Source organism: Vitis riparia, chromosome 19, assembly GCF_004353265.1.
Source record: "Vitis riparia cultivar Riparia Gloire de Montpellier isolate 1030 chromosome 19, EGFV_Vit.rip_1.0, whole genome shotgun sequence".
Taxonomy (NCBI): Eukaryota; Viridiplantae; Streptophyta; class Magnoliopsida; order Vitales; family Vitaceae; genus Vitis; species Vitis riparia.
In genome coordinates, this window is record NC_048449.1 from 453,086 (window position 1) to 473,638 (window position 20,553).

Here is a 20,553-nt window from a genome sequence, read left to right on the forward strand (position 1 = left end):
CATTTGATTAATCAAAAAGCATTTTTTTCCCCCAAATTTTAAAGATAAAGGTTTTTTTAAAAAAATAAATATTTAAAACTTTTTTCAAATCTACAAGTATGTCTAAACTTCCATATTTATACTAAAACAAAAACACAATTTATTTTCTATCATATTAAGTTAAGGGTGATCAATATATATATATACACACACAATATTTAGTATATTCTTTTTATTTTAAAATTTAATAATTAATTATAGTAATAAAAACTGATTGGAGACATCTTAGTATCATTTCATATTCTTCAATTATTTTACCTTCTGAAGTTAAACCCACTAACATGAACAGCTCAATTCATTTATATATTTCTTGGATTCACCACTGAAAATTCCCCAAAAAAAAAATAAAATAAAATAAAATTCAAAAGACAACGGATTTACAGGCCATGGATTGCCGGTGACAGCTCAAGTTTGCTTCATAGTCAACTCAATACAATTTTATTTTATTTTTCAATATAATATGGCCATGTGGTGAATATCCTATGCAGCAAGAAGTTGGTTCTCATTTTCTAAGACTTTCTCACCAGCCAAACATTGTGTAATATCAAAGGTATGAATAAAAAGAATTTTCTTCTTTCTGAGTTTTTTTTAAATTCAAGTTGAGGAAGTTGACTTGGGGAGTAACACCAAGTTGCAGTGCCGTAGCAAAGAAGATAACAATTTTGAAATTATCGTCTCCTTCAAGTCTTTGTCACCACCAAACCTATGGATATGCAGATAAAGTCGTCTGTACTTATTGATTAATTTAAGTCATGTTGACAAATTAGTGGTCATCAAGTACAAGTTCCTTACACTTTCATATAGGTTTGTACTTAATTTTTGGATCATGGGAAATTAAATGGAGGAAAAGGACCAAAAGGCCAAAAATAATTTAAACTTTTTTATTTAATTTATTGTTAAAAATATGAAAAAAAAATCAAATAAAATAATAAATAGTTATATTTTCAAGTACTACATTTAAAAAGTCTATGAAAACTTTAATTTTATCATAAGAAAATGTTATTTATTTTAATTTTTAAGGTGGTATTTAAATATTATGAAATCTTTTTCCTTTTTTCTTTTTAATAATATTTAAAACAAGTCCTCTAAAATCTAGATTTTTTCTTTCATAAAATTGGAGTGGGTGTATAATATCATCTTTCCATGAAAAGGGATTCAAAGAAGGTGTGTGAACTTTTGTATTTTAGCTTAATAGAATGAAGCAGCCACCCTTTGTTGACGAAGCTAAATCTTTCTATTCTAGGCTTCTAACTATACATTAAAATATATATATAAAAAGTAATCGAGGGTAAAAAATGTGTTTAAAAAATATTTTTTTTATTTAATCAATTATATTACATTAAATATTAATATAATGTAATATATTTAACTATATGTTATATAATTATAAGCTGTTGTGGCTCGGAAGTTTATGATAGACTTATTTACTTAATATGACTTAATAGTTTAATTTAAATTATTAAATATATTAAGTATATTAGAATAATAGTTTGATATCTCCTTCTAACTTGTTTTCAAACTTAGAAATATATCCATTAATCCAAAAGTCTCTTTGACGAACAATCTTCAATGCTTTTATACATTTATAATATCTGAAGTGTTGTCTAAATATAATTTTACTGAAAATTATGACTTTGACTTTATCTTCCACTAAAAAACTATCTCTAATAGGTTAAGAAAAGAGCATCAAAGCCACAAAATCTGTAGAGAAACTAAAGATGCCAAAAACCGATAAATGAACACAAATGCTTCATAGATTGATGAACAAGCCTTTCTTTCATACACAACTCAGAAACATATTTCCCAAACATACATCTTTGATAAAATTGATAACTTTTTTCTGTAAAACCGTATGGATTACAGGACATGAAAATATTTATACAAATTCAAAGAAATACTATCCACCCACCTACATAAATGGTGTCAAAGAAGAACACAAAGAAGAATTGAAAACCAACATTTAATCTCTGTTCTCCCAATATTCAAAATCCAAGGTGACTGGGTAGAGATCAGGGATGGATGAAGAAGCAGTCCATGGCCTGTCTGGCATGCTCTCGCTCACACCCATGATCTTTTCTTGGGTGTAGTAATAATGCTCCTTCATCTCCTCGAGCTTTAAGTCATCACTAGGAACACTGGGATCAGAAACAATGTCCTGAACAGCGGTTCTGCCTTCAAGCATGCTCAAAACTGATGACATGGCTGGCCTGACTGCTGGAGAGACCTTTGTGCTCAAGAGAGCTATGTTGATCATCGCCAAGACCTCTTCCTTGTTGAAGTCTGAGCCCAATCTGGGGTCAACTAGATCCATCAAATTCCCCTCCCCTTTTAATGAGAGTGCCTAGAAATCAAGAAAGAAAAAGAGAGCTTGTGTTTAAATCAAGCAATATGGACTCAGGTGGTAAGACTCTATTTGTTTCAACATATGCTGAATGAAGCCATGGAAATGTCACAACCACATTGAATGAGTTTAATATTTGGTATGTGATGAATGGAATGTGCCCAGCTAGCCTGCTACCCAGAAAGAGGCATGCTAATATAGGGGTTTGCTCACAGTGATCAAGGAAGGTCCCAATGACGTCTTATTGCTAATACAGTAATATCACACAATTTGTATAATTGAAGTCATTCAGGATGGGAGCATATACTACCTGCTTCTTCGTTTAAGGTTGAAAAGGAAGCAATGCATGTAAGTATTAGTAGTATTGGGGCAATTTCGATTTGTCTGAGAAAATTTTTGATCAAGATAGTCTATTTGATTCATATAGCATCATGAACTAGGAAAATGGTCCAAGGGATGCCATGAATCAGAATATAACTTCAGCCCAAGATAGGAAAATGTAGTTGCCATGATGTGGTGACTATATTTTTATATATATAATTCAAGAGCCATGGTTAGGGATTCATGATTCGGATCCTATTCACTTCCACATTGATCAGGCTGGGAAAGCAGCCAGTCCTTGGTCGGTTCTAGTTAAGTTGCTTTACTCAACAGATCGGCAAAAACAGCAGCATGACCCGCGACTGTTATGTGGAACTGCCCATTTCAAAATGAGGTTAAAGCATGTCTTTTGGCTATAGGAAGTGTTAGACAGAACTAGTGTGAGGGGATAAATTTATTCTCTGGGTTCTCAACAGGTTTTACAGCTTGTAGTTTGAATGATGAAGCCATTCATCCTTGACGATGCTTCCCGACACAAATAACAAATCATGCTGTTAAGAATGAGAAAATTCAGAGATGACATATGCAAAAAAGAATGTTGTCGAAATTACCCAATCAAGAAGATAGATGCATTCCTCTTTTGGCCTATAAGTAGTGTTTCTTCTTCCACTGACAATTTCCAAGGCAACAATTCCAAAACTGTAAACATCTGCTTTGTCAGTTAAATAGCCCCGAAATGCATATTCAGGTGCCATATATCCACAGCAAAATGAGGGTATGATTTTACACAAATTTTCCATTTGCATGAAGGATAAACACTGGTGATCAAAAGCAAAAATTTCTAGGATGTGGTTTCCAAAGTGATATCAGTATCACTGCTTCCTATTTGAGCTAAACGAAAAGATAAATAATGATACTGAAATTATCACAGCCATAAAGATCTGGATTACCTGAACTCTGAAAGAGTAAGAAACCATTGACATCCATTCAAAAGAAAGAAAAAGCCCATTAACTAAAAATCAGGAGATAGTGACTCACAATGCACCAGCAATCCGGGTGCTAATGTGGGTGTTATCCTCTTCATCAAGTTTGGCCAAACCAAAGTCAGATATTTTGGGGTTAAGATTCTTATCAAGCAGCACATTTGTGGCCTTGATGTCTCGGTGGACGATCTTCAGCCTTGATTCTTCATGAAGATAAGCCAACCCTCTTGCTATGCCAACGCAGATCCTGTGTCTAGTTGGCCAATCCAATTGTAATTGACATTCTTCGGGGCCTAAATCACCATATCAACCAAAAGTTAGATGTAAGAAGCACTCGAATCACACAAGTTCATATACATGTAGTTTTATAGCAGAAGCAATTGAGTAAGGCACGTAAACAGATGTGAAAAATACAGACCAAACAAAGCACGAGCGAGGCTGTTATTTTCCATTTACTCATATATCAGCAACAACTGATTTCCTTCTATACAACAGCCATAGAGCTTCACAAGATGAGGATGTTGAAGAGCAGAAATCATGCCTATCTCATTCACAAACTCACGGTTTCCTTGTTTTGACTTGGAAGAAAGCTGCTTCATTGCAATTACGGTGCCATCCGATAAGAGGCCCTGCATTTGAGAAATAGTGTCTTCACTTCAGTATAAAGTTTTATGATAACAAACTGCTTAATGAACAGCTTAAATGCATAAAATGAGGGAAAACTAATTATTGTGCTGAATACCTTGTAAACAGAACCAAATCCAACTTCTCCAATTTTGTTGGCAGCATCCAAGTTGTTTGTGGCAGCCTTAATTTGCCTTAGGGTAAACAAACCAGTTTGCTGATCTAGACCCTTTAAATCTGTAGAAGAAGCCAAGTTAGATAAGAAATATATCTAAAAAAAAGTTGCAATTATTTCTACATTCCTAATAGTTTTAGAAGGATTTTGATGGATTATAACTGTATCTTCTACATCCAGAGAAATCAACCCTGATCAGATACCATGTTTTGGCATGAATGCCAGCAACCCAATCCACTGCTATGACATCAACAATGAAATGTTTTGATATACAACATTTTTCATAATCAATACCTTGTTCCAATGTATCTTTGCGCCTTAGGCAGCCTCTCCACCAAAGGACACCGATAACCAGGAAGATAAGAAGAATGACTCCAGCCACAATGCCAACCACAACGCTCACAGATATACTAGTACTGCCATTTCTGGAAGGAGGTATAAAATCTGCAATAAGCAAACAGGGTTAGAACAGATACGCAGATGGAATGGAAGCTTTTAGTCAAATGATGGCACAAAGAAAAACAAAATCCAACCATTAGTAATGCTGCAAAAAGAGACTAATCACAAAAAATATTTTATCAACATTTATTCTTCAGAGTCAAAGTCAAATAAACATGAAAAGATGCTCAAACTGTTGGCAAATTTCAGAAGAGCAACACATAAAGAGCGATGAAATTTCCCATGATATAGGTAGCATCAAAGAAGAATCATTTGAGATTCCATATATATTAAAACAGACTTGTGCCAAACCCTTCAAAAAATAATGAATCATGTCCATGTTGGTTCCAAGTGCCCTAAAGAAAAGAGGAGTTGCGCAGACTGAACCAAGTCACTAAACTAAAAAAATGTGTAATTTGAGAAGTAGAAGAACAATACCCTTTTGCATACCAACTATTCAAAATTGTTGAACTACCAATTTTCCTAAATGTTTAAGCTTAAGCTCCCTCATGTGTGGTCCCATGCCCACAGGTGGAGGAACAAACAAAATCTGGATTCATATCCCAATAGACAAAGATAGACAAAATTTGGATTCAAACAAACAAAGGAAATGCAATCTGATACCCTAATTATTAAAAAGCTACTACAAAAACATAGACAACAATAATGAATAAAAAGTAAAAGTAGTTCGGAGTTATTACCATTTAATGATATTTATATAAGTAATAATTTGAGTTTAATAAATATTATTTTTACGTTAGAATATATGAAATTCGAATGATTTTTTTAGAGGGTTTTTTGTTATTATTATTATTTAAAAGTGTGGACTAAACATGCTATTTCCATAAAATATAAATGGGTTTTCTTTGAAAAGGATTTATTCTTTCAAAGTGAAAATTAGTTTGCATTTTGTGAGAAATATTCCTTGAAATTGCCTATAAATCCATTCACTCCACACTGAACCAAGTATTGCACGCACCACGAGGAACCAATACACAAATCAGAGAGAAGAGCAGAAAACCAATAAGAACAAAACCATACCAACACACAAATCATAGAGAGGAGGAACCAATACACAACTCATAGAGAGAGAGAGAGGGAGGGAGAGAGGGAGAGAGAGAGAGAGAGAGGGAGAGAGAGGATTTACCTGTGCAAAGCACAGCCCTGGGGCTGCCATCTGAACTTGAGATACAAATCATCCATGCGCCCATTCCTCTGGCTATTGAACTCCCTCTCTATGAATGGGCATTCCTCCGCCTTGTACAGAGGATATGTCTCATCCCTAACCCATATCCCTTGAAAAAAATCACACATCTTCCCACTCCCAACCGCATTTCCAATACAGACAACAACAACAAAATGAACAAAACACCCTGAACCCATGAACCCATTTCTCAATCTCAAGCTCCCCAAGAGAGAGAAACAGAGATGGGTTTTGTGTGGAATTCCACTCTAGTAAAGACCCATTTCCCATTTCCCATCCCATGTCTCAAGATTTCTATTTAATATATAGACAAAAGAAGGAGGATGTAGAAAGAGAGTAATGTTTCAATGTGGGTAAATGAGGAAGTGATTTGTCTCTGTTTTTTAAAAGAGGAAAGGAGAACTTTGGGTGTGTTGTCATGTATGGTCACTATGGTGTGATAATATATTAATATGTACAGGAGATGCCCTGGATAATAAGGTGTCGTGTGGACTTTTGACCAAAACTCAGCCAATGAGAGGCCCTTGGTTGGTTTCGTTTTCTCCATGGGATAACTACTTTTTCTTTCTTTTTTCATTTTTTTGGATTTCTTAAAATTTTGAATTCATGTAACTATGAGTCCTTCGATAGTGTCAAATTGATACCTACCAAAAATTAAACCAATCTCAATATACCACTTTTATAATTTTATCTCATTATTTTGTAATTCACTTACATTTCGTTTATTTGTAATTTGTCTCATACTCATTTGCTCCATTAATGGCTTTTAGGTCCATGCTTGTCTTCTTCCTCTTGCTCAACCACTAATCTTATGTCACCTTTCTTTCTTTAACTATGTTATTATGTTATTTATTTATATTTATTTTATTGAATTTGAATTAAAGAGGGGAAGAAGATGGGATGAATTTATTTTTTTTAATTTCACATACCTATTTTATTAAAATTTTAAAAAGAAAATTGTAAAAACTTAAAGATTTGTCCAAATGGAATTTACTCATGTGATTCTCTTTTTAAATATTTATGCTAAAGAAGGGTTTCTAACTCTACACAAAATTACCCTACTTCTAAGCCTTATAAAAACAATGAGAGAGAGAGAGAGAGAAAGAGAGTTTTTTTATTTTTTATCTACTCAATAATGATTTGTCATGTTATTAGATGGTACAAATTGAAAAATAATAATAATAATAAAAAAAAAGATAAGTACAATTTGCCTTAATTGAAAAGTTTTTTGGTTGACTATCCTACTCTATGGTTTGGAAGTTGGAAGCATCAATGAAGGATTAATGGCTTTATCACTAAATTCAATAGATGGAATTGATAAACGATTTTATTATTATTATTATTACTAATTAACCATGATTATGCTAGTTTGTCTATTCTTTTCATATCAAGTGTAAATAAGTTTTGATTTGTCTAAAATTTAAAAAAAAAATTGATGTAAAATAATAAAATATCATTCAAATATTAAATTTCAAAGAAAAGTTAAGACCTTATCAAATTATCAATTTGGATTGCCTTGTGTTTTCAATATATTAAAACCTTGTTTGATGGTCATGAGCGTAATCATATTCCAAAATGGTTTTAGAGTTATATTAAGAGTACGTTTGGGAGTGATTTTAGAAAGTGTTTTTAATATTTCTAATACTTAAATGATAAAAAATTTTAAGTATTAAAAATATTAAAAGCGTTTCATAGAATCACTATCAAACAGACTCTAAAACACCATTATTGTTTTCATCATTTTTTCAATTTTGTTTTCCAAAACTTGTATGCATATTTTTAATAAATCCAATTAGATAAAAGCATATGTTTTCAAATATTTACATTGTTTTCATTATTTTTACATTCAAATACACGTTTTGAAAGTCATTCTTTTGGTCTAATTTATTGTTCATGCATAGCAAGACCAAGTTCCTGTTTGGATTTGCTTCCAACTAACCCAATCAGGTTGAACATTCAAGAGGAAGAATGAATCGGGTATCAGTCAATTTTTCTACTAGACTAGATAATTGATAAAATTAAAGATTAAAATAAATGTCAGACAACAATTGGAATAAAATACAAGTCAAAAAGAAATATTCACTCGTTCTAACTTCTTTCTGAGCTTAGAAATATATCCATTAATCCAAAAGTCCCTTTGACCAACAATCTTTGATGAATGAACACAAAAGCTTCATAGTTGATGAAGAAGCCTTTCTTTCATACACAACTTAAACATATTTCCCAAACATACATTTTTTATCAAATTGAAAACTTTTGTCTGTAAAACCTATGGATTACAGGACATGAAAATATTTATACAAATTCAAAGAAATGCTATGCACCCGCCTTCATAAATGGTGTCAAAGAAGAACACAAAGAAGAATTGAAAGCCAACATTTAATCTCTCTTCTCCAAATATTCAGAATCCAAGTTGACTGGGTAGAGATCAGGGATGGATGAAGAAGCAGTCCATGGCCCATCCGGCATGCTCTGAGCCTTGCTCTCGCTCACGCCCATGCTCTGAGCCTTGCTCTCGCTCACGCCCATGCTCTCTTCTTGGATGAGGCGATAATGCTCCTTCATCTCCTTGAGCTTTAAGTCATCACTAGGAGCACTGGGATCAGAAACGATGTCCTGAACAGCAGTTCTGCCTTCAAGCATGCTCACAACTGATGACATAGCTGGCCTGACTGCTGAAGAGATGTTCGTGCACAGGAGAGCTATGTTGAGCATTGCCATGACCTCTTCCTTGTTGAAGTCTGGGCCCAATCTGGGGTCAACTAGATCCATTAAGCTCCCCTTCTCTTTTAAAGACAGTGCCTAGAAGTTGAGAAAGAAAGAAAATCCAATAAGAGAATTGCTCGTGTTTAACTCAAGCAATAGGGACTCAGGCTGCAAGACTATTTGTTTCAACATATGCTGAATGAAGCCATGGAAATGCCACAACCACATTGAATGAGATCAAAATTTGATATGTAATGAATGGAATATGCCCAGCTAGCCTGCTACCCAGAAAGAGGCATGCTAATATAGGAGTTTCCTCAGAGTGGTCCAGGCAGGTCCTGGATGACGTCTTATTACTAATACGGTAATACCACACAATATAATTGAAGTCATTATACTACCTGCTTCTTCATTTAAGGTTGAAAAGGAAGCAATACATGTAAGTATTAGTAGTATTGGGGCAATTTCGGTTTGTCTGAGCAAATTTTTGTTCAAGAGAGCCTATTTGATCCATATAGAGTCATGAACTAGGAAAATGGTCCAAAGGATGCCATGAATCAGAATATAACTTCGGCCAAAGATAGGAAAATGTAGTTGCCATTATGTGATGACTACATATATATATATATAATTCAAGAGCCATGGTTAGGGGTTCATGATTTGGATCCTATTCACTTCCACTTTGATCAGGCTGGGAAAGCAGCTAGTCCTTGGTCGGTTCTAGTTAAGTTGCTTCACTTAGCAGATCTGCTAAAACAGCAGCATGACCTGCTACTGTTATGCGGAACTGCCTATTTCAAAACGAGGTTAAAACATGTCTTTTGGCTGTAGGAAGTGTTAGACAGAACCAGTGTGAGGGGATAAATTTATACTCCGGGTTCTCAACAGGTTTTACAGCTTGTAGTTTGAATGATGAGGCCATCCATCCTTGAAGATGCTTCCCGACACAAATAACAAACCATGCTGTTAAAATTATGCAATCAGCCTAAATGGATAAGAATGAGAAAATTCAGAGACGACAAATGCAAGAAAGAATGTTGTCAAAATTACCCCATCAAGAAGATAGGTGCATTCTTCTTTTGGCCTATAAGTAGTGTTGCTTCTTCCACTGACAATTTCCAAGGCAACAATTCCAAAACTGTAAACATCTGCTTTGTCGGTTAAATAGCCCCGCATTGCATATTCAGGTGCCATATATCCACTGCAAAATGAGAGCATGATTTTACACAAATTTTCCATTTGAAATGAAGGATAAACACTGGAGATCAAAAGCAAAAAATTCTAGGATGTGGTTTCCAAAGTGATAATAGTGCCACTGCTTCCTATTTGAGCTAAACAGAAAGATAAATAATGATACCGAAATTATCACAGCCATAAAAATCTTGGTTACCTGAATTCTGAAGCAGTAAAAAACCATTGACATCCATTCAAAAGAAAGGAAAAGCCCATTAACTAAAAATCAGGAGATAGTGACTCACAATGTACCGGCAATCCGCGTGCTAATGTGGGTGTTATCCTCTTCATCAAGTTTGGCCAAACCAAAGTCAGATATTTTGGGGTTAAGATCCTTATCAAGAAGCACATTTGTGGCCTTGATGTCTCGGTGGACGATCTTCAGCCTTGATTCTTCATGAAGATAAGCCAACCCTCTTGCTATGCCAACACAGATCCTGTGTCTTGTTGGCCAATCCAATTGTAATTGACATTCTTCAGGGCCTAAATCATCATATCAACAAAAACTTAGATGTAAGAAGCACAATCACACAAGTTCATATACATGTAGTTTTATAGCAGAAGCAATTGAGTAAAACATGTAAGCAGATGTGACAAATACAGACCAAACAAAGCACGAGCGAGGCTGTTATTTTCCATGTACTCGTATATCAGCAACAACTGATTTCCTTCTATACAACAGCCATAGAGCTTCACAAGATGAGGATGTTGAAGAGCAGAAATCATGCCTATCTCAGTCACAAACTCACGGTTTCCTTGTTTTGATTTGGAAGAAAGCTGCTTCACTGCAATTACGGTGCCATCGGATAAGACACCCTGCATTTTGAGAAATAATGTCTTCTCTTCAGTATAAAGTTTTATGAGAACAAACTGCTTACTGAACAGCTTAAATGCATAAAATGAGGGAAAACTAATTATTGTGCTGAATACCTTGTAAACAGAACCAAATCCACCTTCTCCAATTTTGTTGGCAGCATCAAAGTTGTTTGTGGCAGCCTTAATTTGCCTTAAGGTAAACAAACCAGTCTGCAGATCAAGACCCTTTAACTCTGTAGAAGAAGCCAAGTTAGATAAGAAATATATCTAATAAAAAGTTGCAATTATTTCTACATTCCTAATAGTTTGAGAAGGATTTTGATGGATTATAACTGTATCCTCTACATCCAGAGAAATCAACCCTGATTAGATACCATGTTTTGGCATGAATGCCAGCAAACCAATCCACTGCTACGACATCAACAATCAAATGTTTTGATAGACAAAAATTTTCATAATCAATACCTTGTTCCAACGTATCTTTGCGCCTTAGGCAACCTCTCCACCAAAGGATACCTATAAGCAGGAAGACAAGAAGAATGACTCCAGCCACAATGCCAACCACAACGCCAACAGATATACTACTGCTTCCATTTTCGGTAGGAGGTATAAAATCTGCAAGAAGAAAACAAAGTTAGAACAGATACACAGATGGAATGGATGCTTTTGGGCAAATGATGGCACAAAGAAAAACAAAATCCAACCATTAGTGATGCTGCAAAAAGGGGCTAACAACAAAAAATATTTTATCAACATTAATTCTTCAGAGAGTCGAAGCTAAATAAACATGAAAAGATGCTTGAACTGTTGGAAAATTTCAGAAGAGCACCACATACAGATCGATGAAATTTCCTGCAATATAGGTAGCATCCAAATATATATATATATATATATATATATATCTCAAAACATACTTGTGCTAAACCCTTCAAAAAATAATGAATCATGTCCATGTTGGTTCCAAGTGCCCTAAAGAAAAGAGAAGTTGTGCAGACTAAACCAAATCACTTAACTACAATAAATGTGTAATTTGAGAAAAAGTAGAAGAACAAACCCTTTTACATCCCAACTATTCAAAATTGTTGAACTACTAATTTTCCTAAAAGCTTAACCTTACCCTCCTTTACTACCCGCATGTGGAGAGAAATAGAATTTGGATTCATATCCAATGGACAAAGATAGACAAAATTTGGATTTTTATTCAACAAACAAATAAAGGAAATGCAAATTGCGGAGAGAAGGATCAAACCTAGGACCTCCCCCCAAACCAAGCTTTGAAATCACGTTCAACTACCAATTTTCCTGAAAGCTTAAGCTTGCAGGATTTGGGCTCAATATGCATATCATGCATTTTAATAATGATAAAGAAAATTCATAAAACAAGCTCAGAAAATGTGTGACATACCAGGGTCCACAGAAATAGCTGATATAAGAGGACCATAAACTCCTCTAACTGGGATACCTGTAGTCCCTTTCCCAGCCCAATAGAAGCGAATTTCCAAGGTATTATTAGTCACAATTGCAGTAAAAAATTTTAAGATTTCCTTGCTAACACCCCTTGCTTCATCCTCAATATTGAAATCCTTGAGAACTAGCTCATCCTGCAACAAACCACTCCAATTACAACTGAAATTTTCAAGGTGCTATAAATTGAAACGGTGTCCCAAGATTTCTCTAAAACTTTGTGCAAAAAAGTTGAATTTTTATATAAGTTAAAGTCAAGAACTCAAAATGGCTTGAATCCAAAATGCTGAAGTTTCTTAGTACTTTTTAAAATTAGAACTTTGGTTGGTGAACATGGAAGTAATGTGATTCATCACCTGAACATAAACATCAAACAAACGCCTTCCAAGGCTGCTATATGTTTTGTCATCAGTAAAGGTGATCTCTGCAAAGTGAAGCTTTACTGTGTAGTTTCCATTTTCCAGACAGAATCCATAATAAGTGAGAGACAGGGCGGAGAGGCGTGCGGTTGTATACAGTCCAGAATTTTCCATGGTGAGTCTAGACACGTTTGTCCCAATAAAGGAGTCTGTAGGATGGTCATCGTCCATGAAGTGACCTGTGCTGCTGAATGCCCAGTTTGTTCTACTCTGATAGAACTTTGATGGTCCACCAGAATCTGTGTCATCTTCATATGTGGTATTTCCATCAACAATTACTTCTTTTCCACCACAATTTATGTGCATGGAGTAAAACTCTGGAAAAAAAAGCTACAATAGATTGGTGAAATTGAACAGGCAAAGAAAAAGGATATTTAGAAAAAGGTACAAGAAAATACATCCATTAACCACCCTTCCCGAACTTTTACTTTAATCAGCAAACTCGTGACACTGTTTTGGACTATATACCAATCCATTTTTAATAGACCATGTGATCCAATGGAAAGATTTCAACCCCAAATGCATTAGCAGTACCCTAAATGCACAGGGCAAAGCACAAGAAAGGAGAATGCCTATCTTGAAGAGATTTTGAGACATGGTGTGCTGAAATGTGGGTCCTCTACAAAGCTGGTCTGATCAGTGTTTTATCAACACTAGAAGCACAAATTTTGAGTTGAAGCTTAATCAGACTCATCTCAAGTTATGGAAAGTGAAATTGATGACATTCTAAAATCCCTTTATATTCTTCCCTTAATTTCATTCTTTTGTATTTCTTAATTAACAATGTCAAGATAGCATATGATATTTAAACTTACTTTTTGGGCAATTAAAGCTTCTCAAGCACGAGACAATTCCACTGAGAAAACAACGTAATGCCCAGCAAAAGTCAGCATCACAACATCATATTAGAATATTACATGACAAGGAAAGAATCGTAGTGCTAAAAAAAAATATTGGCTTCAGAAAACATTTATTTATTAAAATAATTAAAATGGTAATTAGAAACTCGCGAGTTATTTCCTCCTGATGAGCTTCCAAACAAATTTCTGTAGAAAATATCACAATATTGAAAGTTTAGATGCTAAACAGATGATTTTACACAGCAAATAATACAGAAAAGAAATATCTTATGTTATATAAGAGTATTCTTACACACTCCGTTCTTGACATCCTCTTGAGCTTTCACTAGTAAAGTTATTGTATGAAAGATCACTGCACACAGTATTCACAGTTTAATTCATCATAGTTTTGCATGCAAAATGAACATCAAGTTAATAAATCATGCATACACATGAACAGAAATTGCATACATGGTATTTGATTATCTGAACCTTATTTCTAAATAACCCAAGAAATGAAGTGTCTTGTGCCATTAGCCATGCAACACACAACCAATAGCTCAGTAGTTCCTTTAGGAGTGGTCCTAAACCACTTTGAGCTATAGTGCAAAGAACTATTCCCCCAAGCCTAAAATACTCTACAATCCATCTATCCATCCTCACATATCACCCTCTTTTTTGTCTAGAATCCAAGTTATATGCAAAAGGGAGCAGAAATACGACTTATTGCTTTTTGTGGCAAGAGTTTTCAATGTGCAACTATTGTTTATGTAAAGGAATGAGGAAAATTCTGTATTATGTCTTCTCGTACAAAGCATGAACAGTTTTAATCAGATTCCTTAATAGCACAGAATAAAAGAACAATTATCTCTTCCAAATTTTAGAACTAACAGAATGTTTGCTACCCAAATATTTGAAAAATTAATCGATAATCAAAATTCATGGCAAAACATAGAATCAACATTCAAAACCAAATTTATTTGATGTAAGGATGCAAATGAATGCCCATTAAAACTAATAAAAAAAAAAAATAGAAGCAAGAAAGTAATAAAAGCAAATTGATGGTTCAACATGTGATGAGTAGAAACAAACAAACATAGCCACAACAATATATAAAGCATTTGAGAAAAAAAATTACTAGTTGTCTCCTCTTTTCAGCATCCAATCAGGCACGGCTCCAGTTAGCATGTTTCCGGTAAAATACCTACATAACATTGAGTTGTCCAACTTTAGTATTGCTCAAGTAGTTTTCTTCACTAGAGTAACATCTGAAGCATGATAGGAAAAATTTACTAGTAATTCCCCCTTCAAGGACCAAAATTAGTTTTCAATCAATCAGAATGAATTCATCTGTCAATTGGCTCTTTATTCAGTGTTTTATGAAGGCTTTTAAATCCAACATATGTGATTTAGACACTCAATCAATTTGATCCTAGGCTCTAAAATCTCCTGCTTCATTTAGGCAATTAACTTGGTCATTTAGATTAACCTTTACTTGTAGCACATTGGACTTCTTTCTTCATTTAGACCATTAAACTCATCTTTCAAATTCAGTACTGAAGCCCAACCAATGTGGTTTAGTCTTAAAATCAATCCAACTCCACGTCCTCGAAGCTTTCTTGGTTCATTTAGGTCATTACATTGGTTTTTCATTTCAGTCTGTCGATTATTAGGTAATTTCACCCCTTGGAATCAGCTTGAATAGTTGTCAAAACCTAAAGAAGAAATTTTTATATGAAAATACACTGCTTACATGTAATCTGCCTTTGATAGACCGACAAAGCTGCTTGGAATTTCTCCAGTTAGTTTGTTAAAACTCAGATCTCTGCAGGAGAATTTATAAACAGAATGCATTAAAAATTGCTCTACCCTGAAAGAGTCGAACACCTGAGAATGGAAAAACAATACCAAGAAACCAAAATGACATGCTGAAATGAACAAATATGAAGTTTATGGAATTGTGTATGCATCAGAACAATTTCTTAATAAGCCAAATGATACAAAGTAGGAGCTATGTCTCAAGCTCCTTCCACCACATAACCGTTTATGATTACCACTTGTCACTGGATACTGGCAGCTTATACATTGACCATCTGTTTTTCTTCTTGGCTCAAAATACTACTCTAGGTGCATTTCAGATGGTCTAAATTATCTCCGAGTAAAGATTCCCTTTCCACATTTTGTCCCATTAAGAATCTAGATCCAGAAATTATGACAACTAAACTTAAAAAGCCATCCACTTCAGAGAGACAAAATGGCTATTTATCAATTTTTACTTGATACGTCATGAAACATACATGCTGAATAGGCAAGTGCAAATAGCAATCTGTGAGCCCATGCAACAAGCAGGCTCCTACTTAGCAGTGAATATGACACTCAAAGAAGCATTTATGAAGTTATAGAAAAGCCAGACTACTAGGAGCCTACTCGACATGTCTCCAGGGTCTTATTTTCTATCTATTCATACAAACAATGCAAGCTCTAAGCAGCTTATTCAAAATCCAAATTAGTCATAACACACAGATGCAGTAACCTCTCAAGGAATATCACAAGCTATGCAAGAAGTCATAGCATGAAACAATCTCTGAATTAGTAGAAAAACATGTTTCAAAGAATCTTAACAATTAGTCTGCAAGAGGTAAAGGGGAAAAGATACTAAATATATACTGACAGGGTTTTCAATTTTGCCATTTCCCCAAGGTAATCAGGTAGCGGGCCAACAATACTGCAACTCCTCAATATCCTGCAATCAAATCAAATATATATCACCAAAAATCTCGGAAATATATTCTATGTACTGTGTATTATAAAGGGCAATCTACTCACAGTGTTTTCAAGTTTCTCATATGACTCAATGGTGGAAAAGTTGGTTCAGTTCCATTCAGGTCACTGATTCTCCTGCAAATAGAAATTTAATAAAAAATAAAAATATAATAATTTCAATCCATATAAATTATCAGAGCTATGGCATAGGAGAGCTTTACTCACAAGTCAGTTATATTTGTCAAAAGGGCAATGCCAGAAGGAATCGGCCCACTGAAACCACTCCCTTGAATCACTCTGTCGGTAGCAAATTTCAATTAGAATATGTGATTATAAATGAAATCATGCCACTCATACCAACTCAAACATCAGATTCAGCAAAGTTCTCACAATTTTTCAAGTTTTGTCCAGTTCTGTATAAAATTGGGTATCTTTCCTGTGAACTGATTATCTGCAACCCGACTGCATTGAATTAAAACAAAGAACCAATAGCCCCACTATCAGAATTAACAAAAAAATGGATGCTAATTCATGCATACAAAAACCCAACAAAAAGAAAAGACACTTCAAAATCTTACAAGTCCCTCAATGTGGTAAGCCCTGCAAATGTTTCTGGTAACTCCCCAGTGAAGTTGTTTGAGGCAAGAAGTCTTCAACAACGAAAAATACAACCAAACCAATAAACCCATCAGCGTTAATAAAAAATAAAAAAATAAAAGCCGGTAACACCCATAATTGGCAAAATCTACAAACAAAAGGGTCTTACATTCTCTCTATACTGGACAGATTCCCAAGCTCCTGAGGAAGAACCCCTGAAAGCTGATTGGACTCTACGATTCTACGCATATCAAATCCAAAATTTTTGCATCAAAAACAATAATTCATAAAAGATCACACACTGAAAAGGGAAACAAATGGGTAATTAGAAGTTCACAGGTTTGCAAGAGTAGAGATGTTTCCAAGCTCTTTGGGAATCGAACCCGTTACCCGGTTTCCCATCAGAGAACTGCAACAACACCCACATACCAAATTCAAAAAAAAATAAAATGAAATGCTTAAAGGTTCATATTGAATAAGCCATCAAAATTTCAACTATATATACATAGATGGAGAGAAAGCATACATGTTTACTAGCTGCATTGTACCCCATTCTGGAGGGATTGAACCGTTGAGGTAGTTGCGGGTCAAGTCACTGTGACGGAGATGAATTACGGTTAAGTTAGTTGAAGTCCTAAATGGGTAATTGAAGAAATGGGTGATGCCAAAATTGGCGGAGAAATTAAGAGAAATACTCACATTTCTTGGAGGTAAGGAAGCTTCACCAGCTCTGGTGGGAGAGATCCCGGGAGATTCTGAGTCTTGAGGACTCTACAATAGATAAATACTCACGTTAACGGTTATTAACTACCTCATGATTGATTTGTATATTTTTTAATTATTTTTCAAATATTCTATAAAAAAAAAAAAAAATTAGACTAGGTCGTTCCTTAAAAATTTTAAGGAAAAATACAAGAAAAAATAAAAGTAATAAAATTTGAAAGAAAATAAAAAATTAATTTAAAATTAATAAATTATTTTTATATATTATTTTAAATTTATTAAGATATTTTATCTCTTTTATATAAAAGTTCAATAATTTTAAAATATATAAATTTTTAATTAATTTTAATTATATTTAATTTTCTTTTATACTTTTCATAAAAAAGTAAATATAAAAAATAATTTTTTTATTTATTTATTTTATTTCCTTAACATTTTTCTCATACCAAATACATTAATATTAAAGCATATTTATATATTTTTAAATTAAAAACTATTTTCAAAAATGATTTTCAAATATATTCTAAAATTTTAACTTAGTAAAAAGCTTAACTTGATCCAAACACAATTCAAGAAACTAGATTCATAGGGTGTTATGTATACATTTTTAAGTTTTAGTATTTATATTATAATTTTATTTGTTTATATTTAAATTTCATTATATCTCACGATACATATTCAATGGTCTTGATTTAAACCAGGATAGGTTCCCCAAGGGCCCAGCCTCACTAGCCACTAGGCTGCCGACATAAAATAGGTAGGCCCATTGGACCTGAGTTCGTAATTGGGCCCACATGATAAGATTCTCCTTTCGAACTTTGTCCTAACATCCCAGAATGGCAACAGTCTGAAATTATTGGACGGCCACCTACCTAACTTATTATTATAAATAAATAAAATTATTTTATATAAATATGTTATATATATATATATGGGCCCACATGATAAGATTCTCCTTGCGAACTTTGTCCTAACATCCCAGAATGGCAACACTCTGAAATTATTGGACGGCCACCTACGTAACTTATTATTATAAATAAATAAAATTATATTATATAAATATGTTATATATATATATTTAAATTATATGATAGAAATATTAAAAAAACCATTGGAAAAATAAAATAAAAGAGTACTTAATATTATAAATCCTTATGATATTCAAATGTAAATATTAAAACGAAATTTATTTATTCACTAAATATGGTCATTAATATTAAAACCTTCTTTTTATATAAGTTAGGTAAATTAGGGTGGAGAGTGGAAGCCAACTATTCCATATATAGTCCTTCAATAAAATATTTCACATTAATTTATTTTCATCTATAACATATTCTAAAATAATTGGAATGTGTTTTGGTATTAAAAAAAATGAAAATAGTATGAACCAAAAAATACATAAATTATATTATATTAAAGTTATGTTTATTTCCCGAAAAATACTAAAAAAAGAAAAAAAAATGATAAAAGAAAATAGTTTTCTTATATTTAATTTAACCATAAAAAATATTTAAAAAAATCAAATATAACTAAAATTTATCAAAATTTTATATATTTTGAAATTATTTCATCTTTATATAATAGAGGGAAATAAGGAAAATGAGTCTGAATAAGCAATAAAATAATTTATTAAACTTAAATCTATTATTTGTTTTTCTTAATTTTTTCTTTCTAGTTTTTTCTCCATTTTTTTTTTACATTTTCTTTAAATTTTATGAGAATTAAACATAACCTAAAATTTTTATTTTTTATTTTAAGTTTTAATAAACTTTGAAATATTTTACTTTCATTTTTTGAGTTATATGATTCAAAATTTATACTAATTCAGACATATTTAGATTTTAAATTGAAAATAAATATTACTTAAATTTTAATTATTTTAACACCATCGTTACCAATTAAAAAAAGAAAATTCGAATATAATATTATTAAGCTCGACAAAAGCGATCTTACTTGATAATGAAATTACTCAATAATATATAAAGTATACTTGAAATAAAAACTTTATTTTATAATCCAATGATTATTGTTTGTTTTCTTAATTGAATTGGAATTAAACTTGACTCAAATCTTTTTAGTAACTAAAAAAATTGAGCAAATAAATGGAAGTTTAATTAACTTACATGCTAACAACATGGCAAACAGTGTCGTTGGTGCAGCTACAAGTGACAGCATTTTCCGACCCCTTCACCGGATTCTTCGTCGCCCAACCCCACTCGCCGCCGCATGGATCCGCACTGAAGTTCCAGTCCGTCTTCCCCAGAGTTTTCGCGATCTCTTGCAGAGCTTCCACTGTAAAGTGTAATAATAATAAGATTGATTTTTGAGAGTATATATATATATATATAGAACTATGAAAAATGAGGTAGAATGAATGGTAGTATCACCTTCATTAGTTGGGAGGAGAGTTGCAGAGAAGGTGAGAGTTGTGAAGAAAGTGAAGGCAATGAGTAAAGAAGAGAGAAGGCTGTTAATGGAGGGCATGGTTTTAGGGTTGTTGCAGAGGAGGAGGGCTTGGGGTTTGGAGGAGCACTAGATGATGGATGAGGATTAATAATTTGTGGTAAGAGGGTCTTCGTCGTGTACAGGAGGAGAGAGAAAGAGAGAAGACTCAGGGCGAAGACTTCGATACATGGTTATATCGTACCGTACCATGGTTGATGATATTACATTTGATTAATCAAAAAGCATTTTTTTCCGCAAATTTTAAAGATAAAGTTTAAAAAATAAATAAATATTTAAAACTTTTTTCAAGTCTACGAGTCTGTCTAAACTTCCATATTTACACTAAAACAAAAACATAAATATATATATATATATACACACACTAGATATTTAGTACATTCTTTTTATTTTAAAATTTAATAA

General features: G+C 33.3%; 1 protein-coding gene and 1 pseudogene across 8 annotated transcripts; both read right to left on the minus strand.

Moving 5' to 3' along the window:
* Positions 1-1,771: 1,771 nt before the first annotated feature.
* Positions 1,772-6,149, minus strand: LOC117908811 (annotated as a pseudogene).
* A 2,035-nt stretch (positions 6,150-8,184) lies between these two features.
* On the minus strand, positions 8,185-20,284 carry LOC117908800 (probable leucine-rich repeat receptor-like serine/threonine-protein kinase At3g14840). Of its 8 annotated transcripts, XM_034822562.1 has the most exons (25): positions 20,073-20,283; positions 19,809-19,977; positions 17,662-17,733; positions 17,489-17,557; positions 17,300-17,371; positions 17,132-17,203; positions 16,944-17,015; positions 16,756-16,827; positions 16,591-16,662; positions 16,429-16,500; positions 16,274-16,345; positions 15,356-15,427; positions 14,741-14,806; positions 13,916-13,975; positions 13,774-13,809; positions 13,579-13,619; positions 12,701-13,080; positions 12,286-12,481; positions 11,346-11,495; positions 10,995-11,113; positions 10,670-10,880; positions 10,310-10,547; positions 9,882-10,032; positions 8,634-8,927; positions 8,185-8,603 (listed from the first exon to the last, which is right to left on the minus strand). In XM_034822562.1, the coding sequence occupies exons 1-25, from the start codon at positions 20,167-20,169 to the stop codon at positions 8,505-8,507; spliced, it is 3,024 nt and encodes a 1,007-aa protein (XP_034678453.1). In that variant the 5' UTR covers positions 20,170-20,283; the 3' UTR covers positions 8,185-8,504. The 8 variants fall into 8 exon arrangements, with proteins under 8 accessions (XP_034678453.1, XP_034678452.1, XP_034678456.1 ...); XM_034822561.1 differs by having other exon boundaries at positions 8,185-8,927; XM_034822568.1 differs by lacking the exons at positions 8,185-8,603; positions 8,634-8,927 and adding an exon at positions 9,212-9,794 and having other exon boundaries at positions 20,073-20,284.
* Positions 20,285-20,553: the final 269 nt, after the last annotated feature.

Coding starts and splice junctions, on each gene's coding strand:
- LOC117908800 (XM_034822561.1), bottom strand. CDS start 20,169: ATGCCCTCCATTAACAGCCTTCTCTCTTCTTTACTCATTGCCTTCACT. Junction 17,372..17,488: donor ACAATGCAGCTAGTAAACAT/GTATGCTTTCTC, acceptor GTGTTGTTGCAG/TTCTCTGATGGGAAACCGGG. Junction 14,807..15,355: donor CTATCAAAGGCAGATTACAT/GTAAGCAGTGTA, acceptor AATGTTATGTAG/GTATTTTACCGGAAACATGC.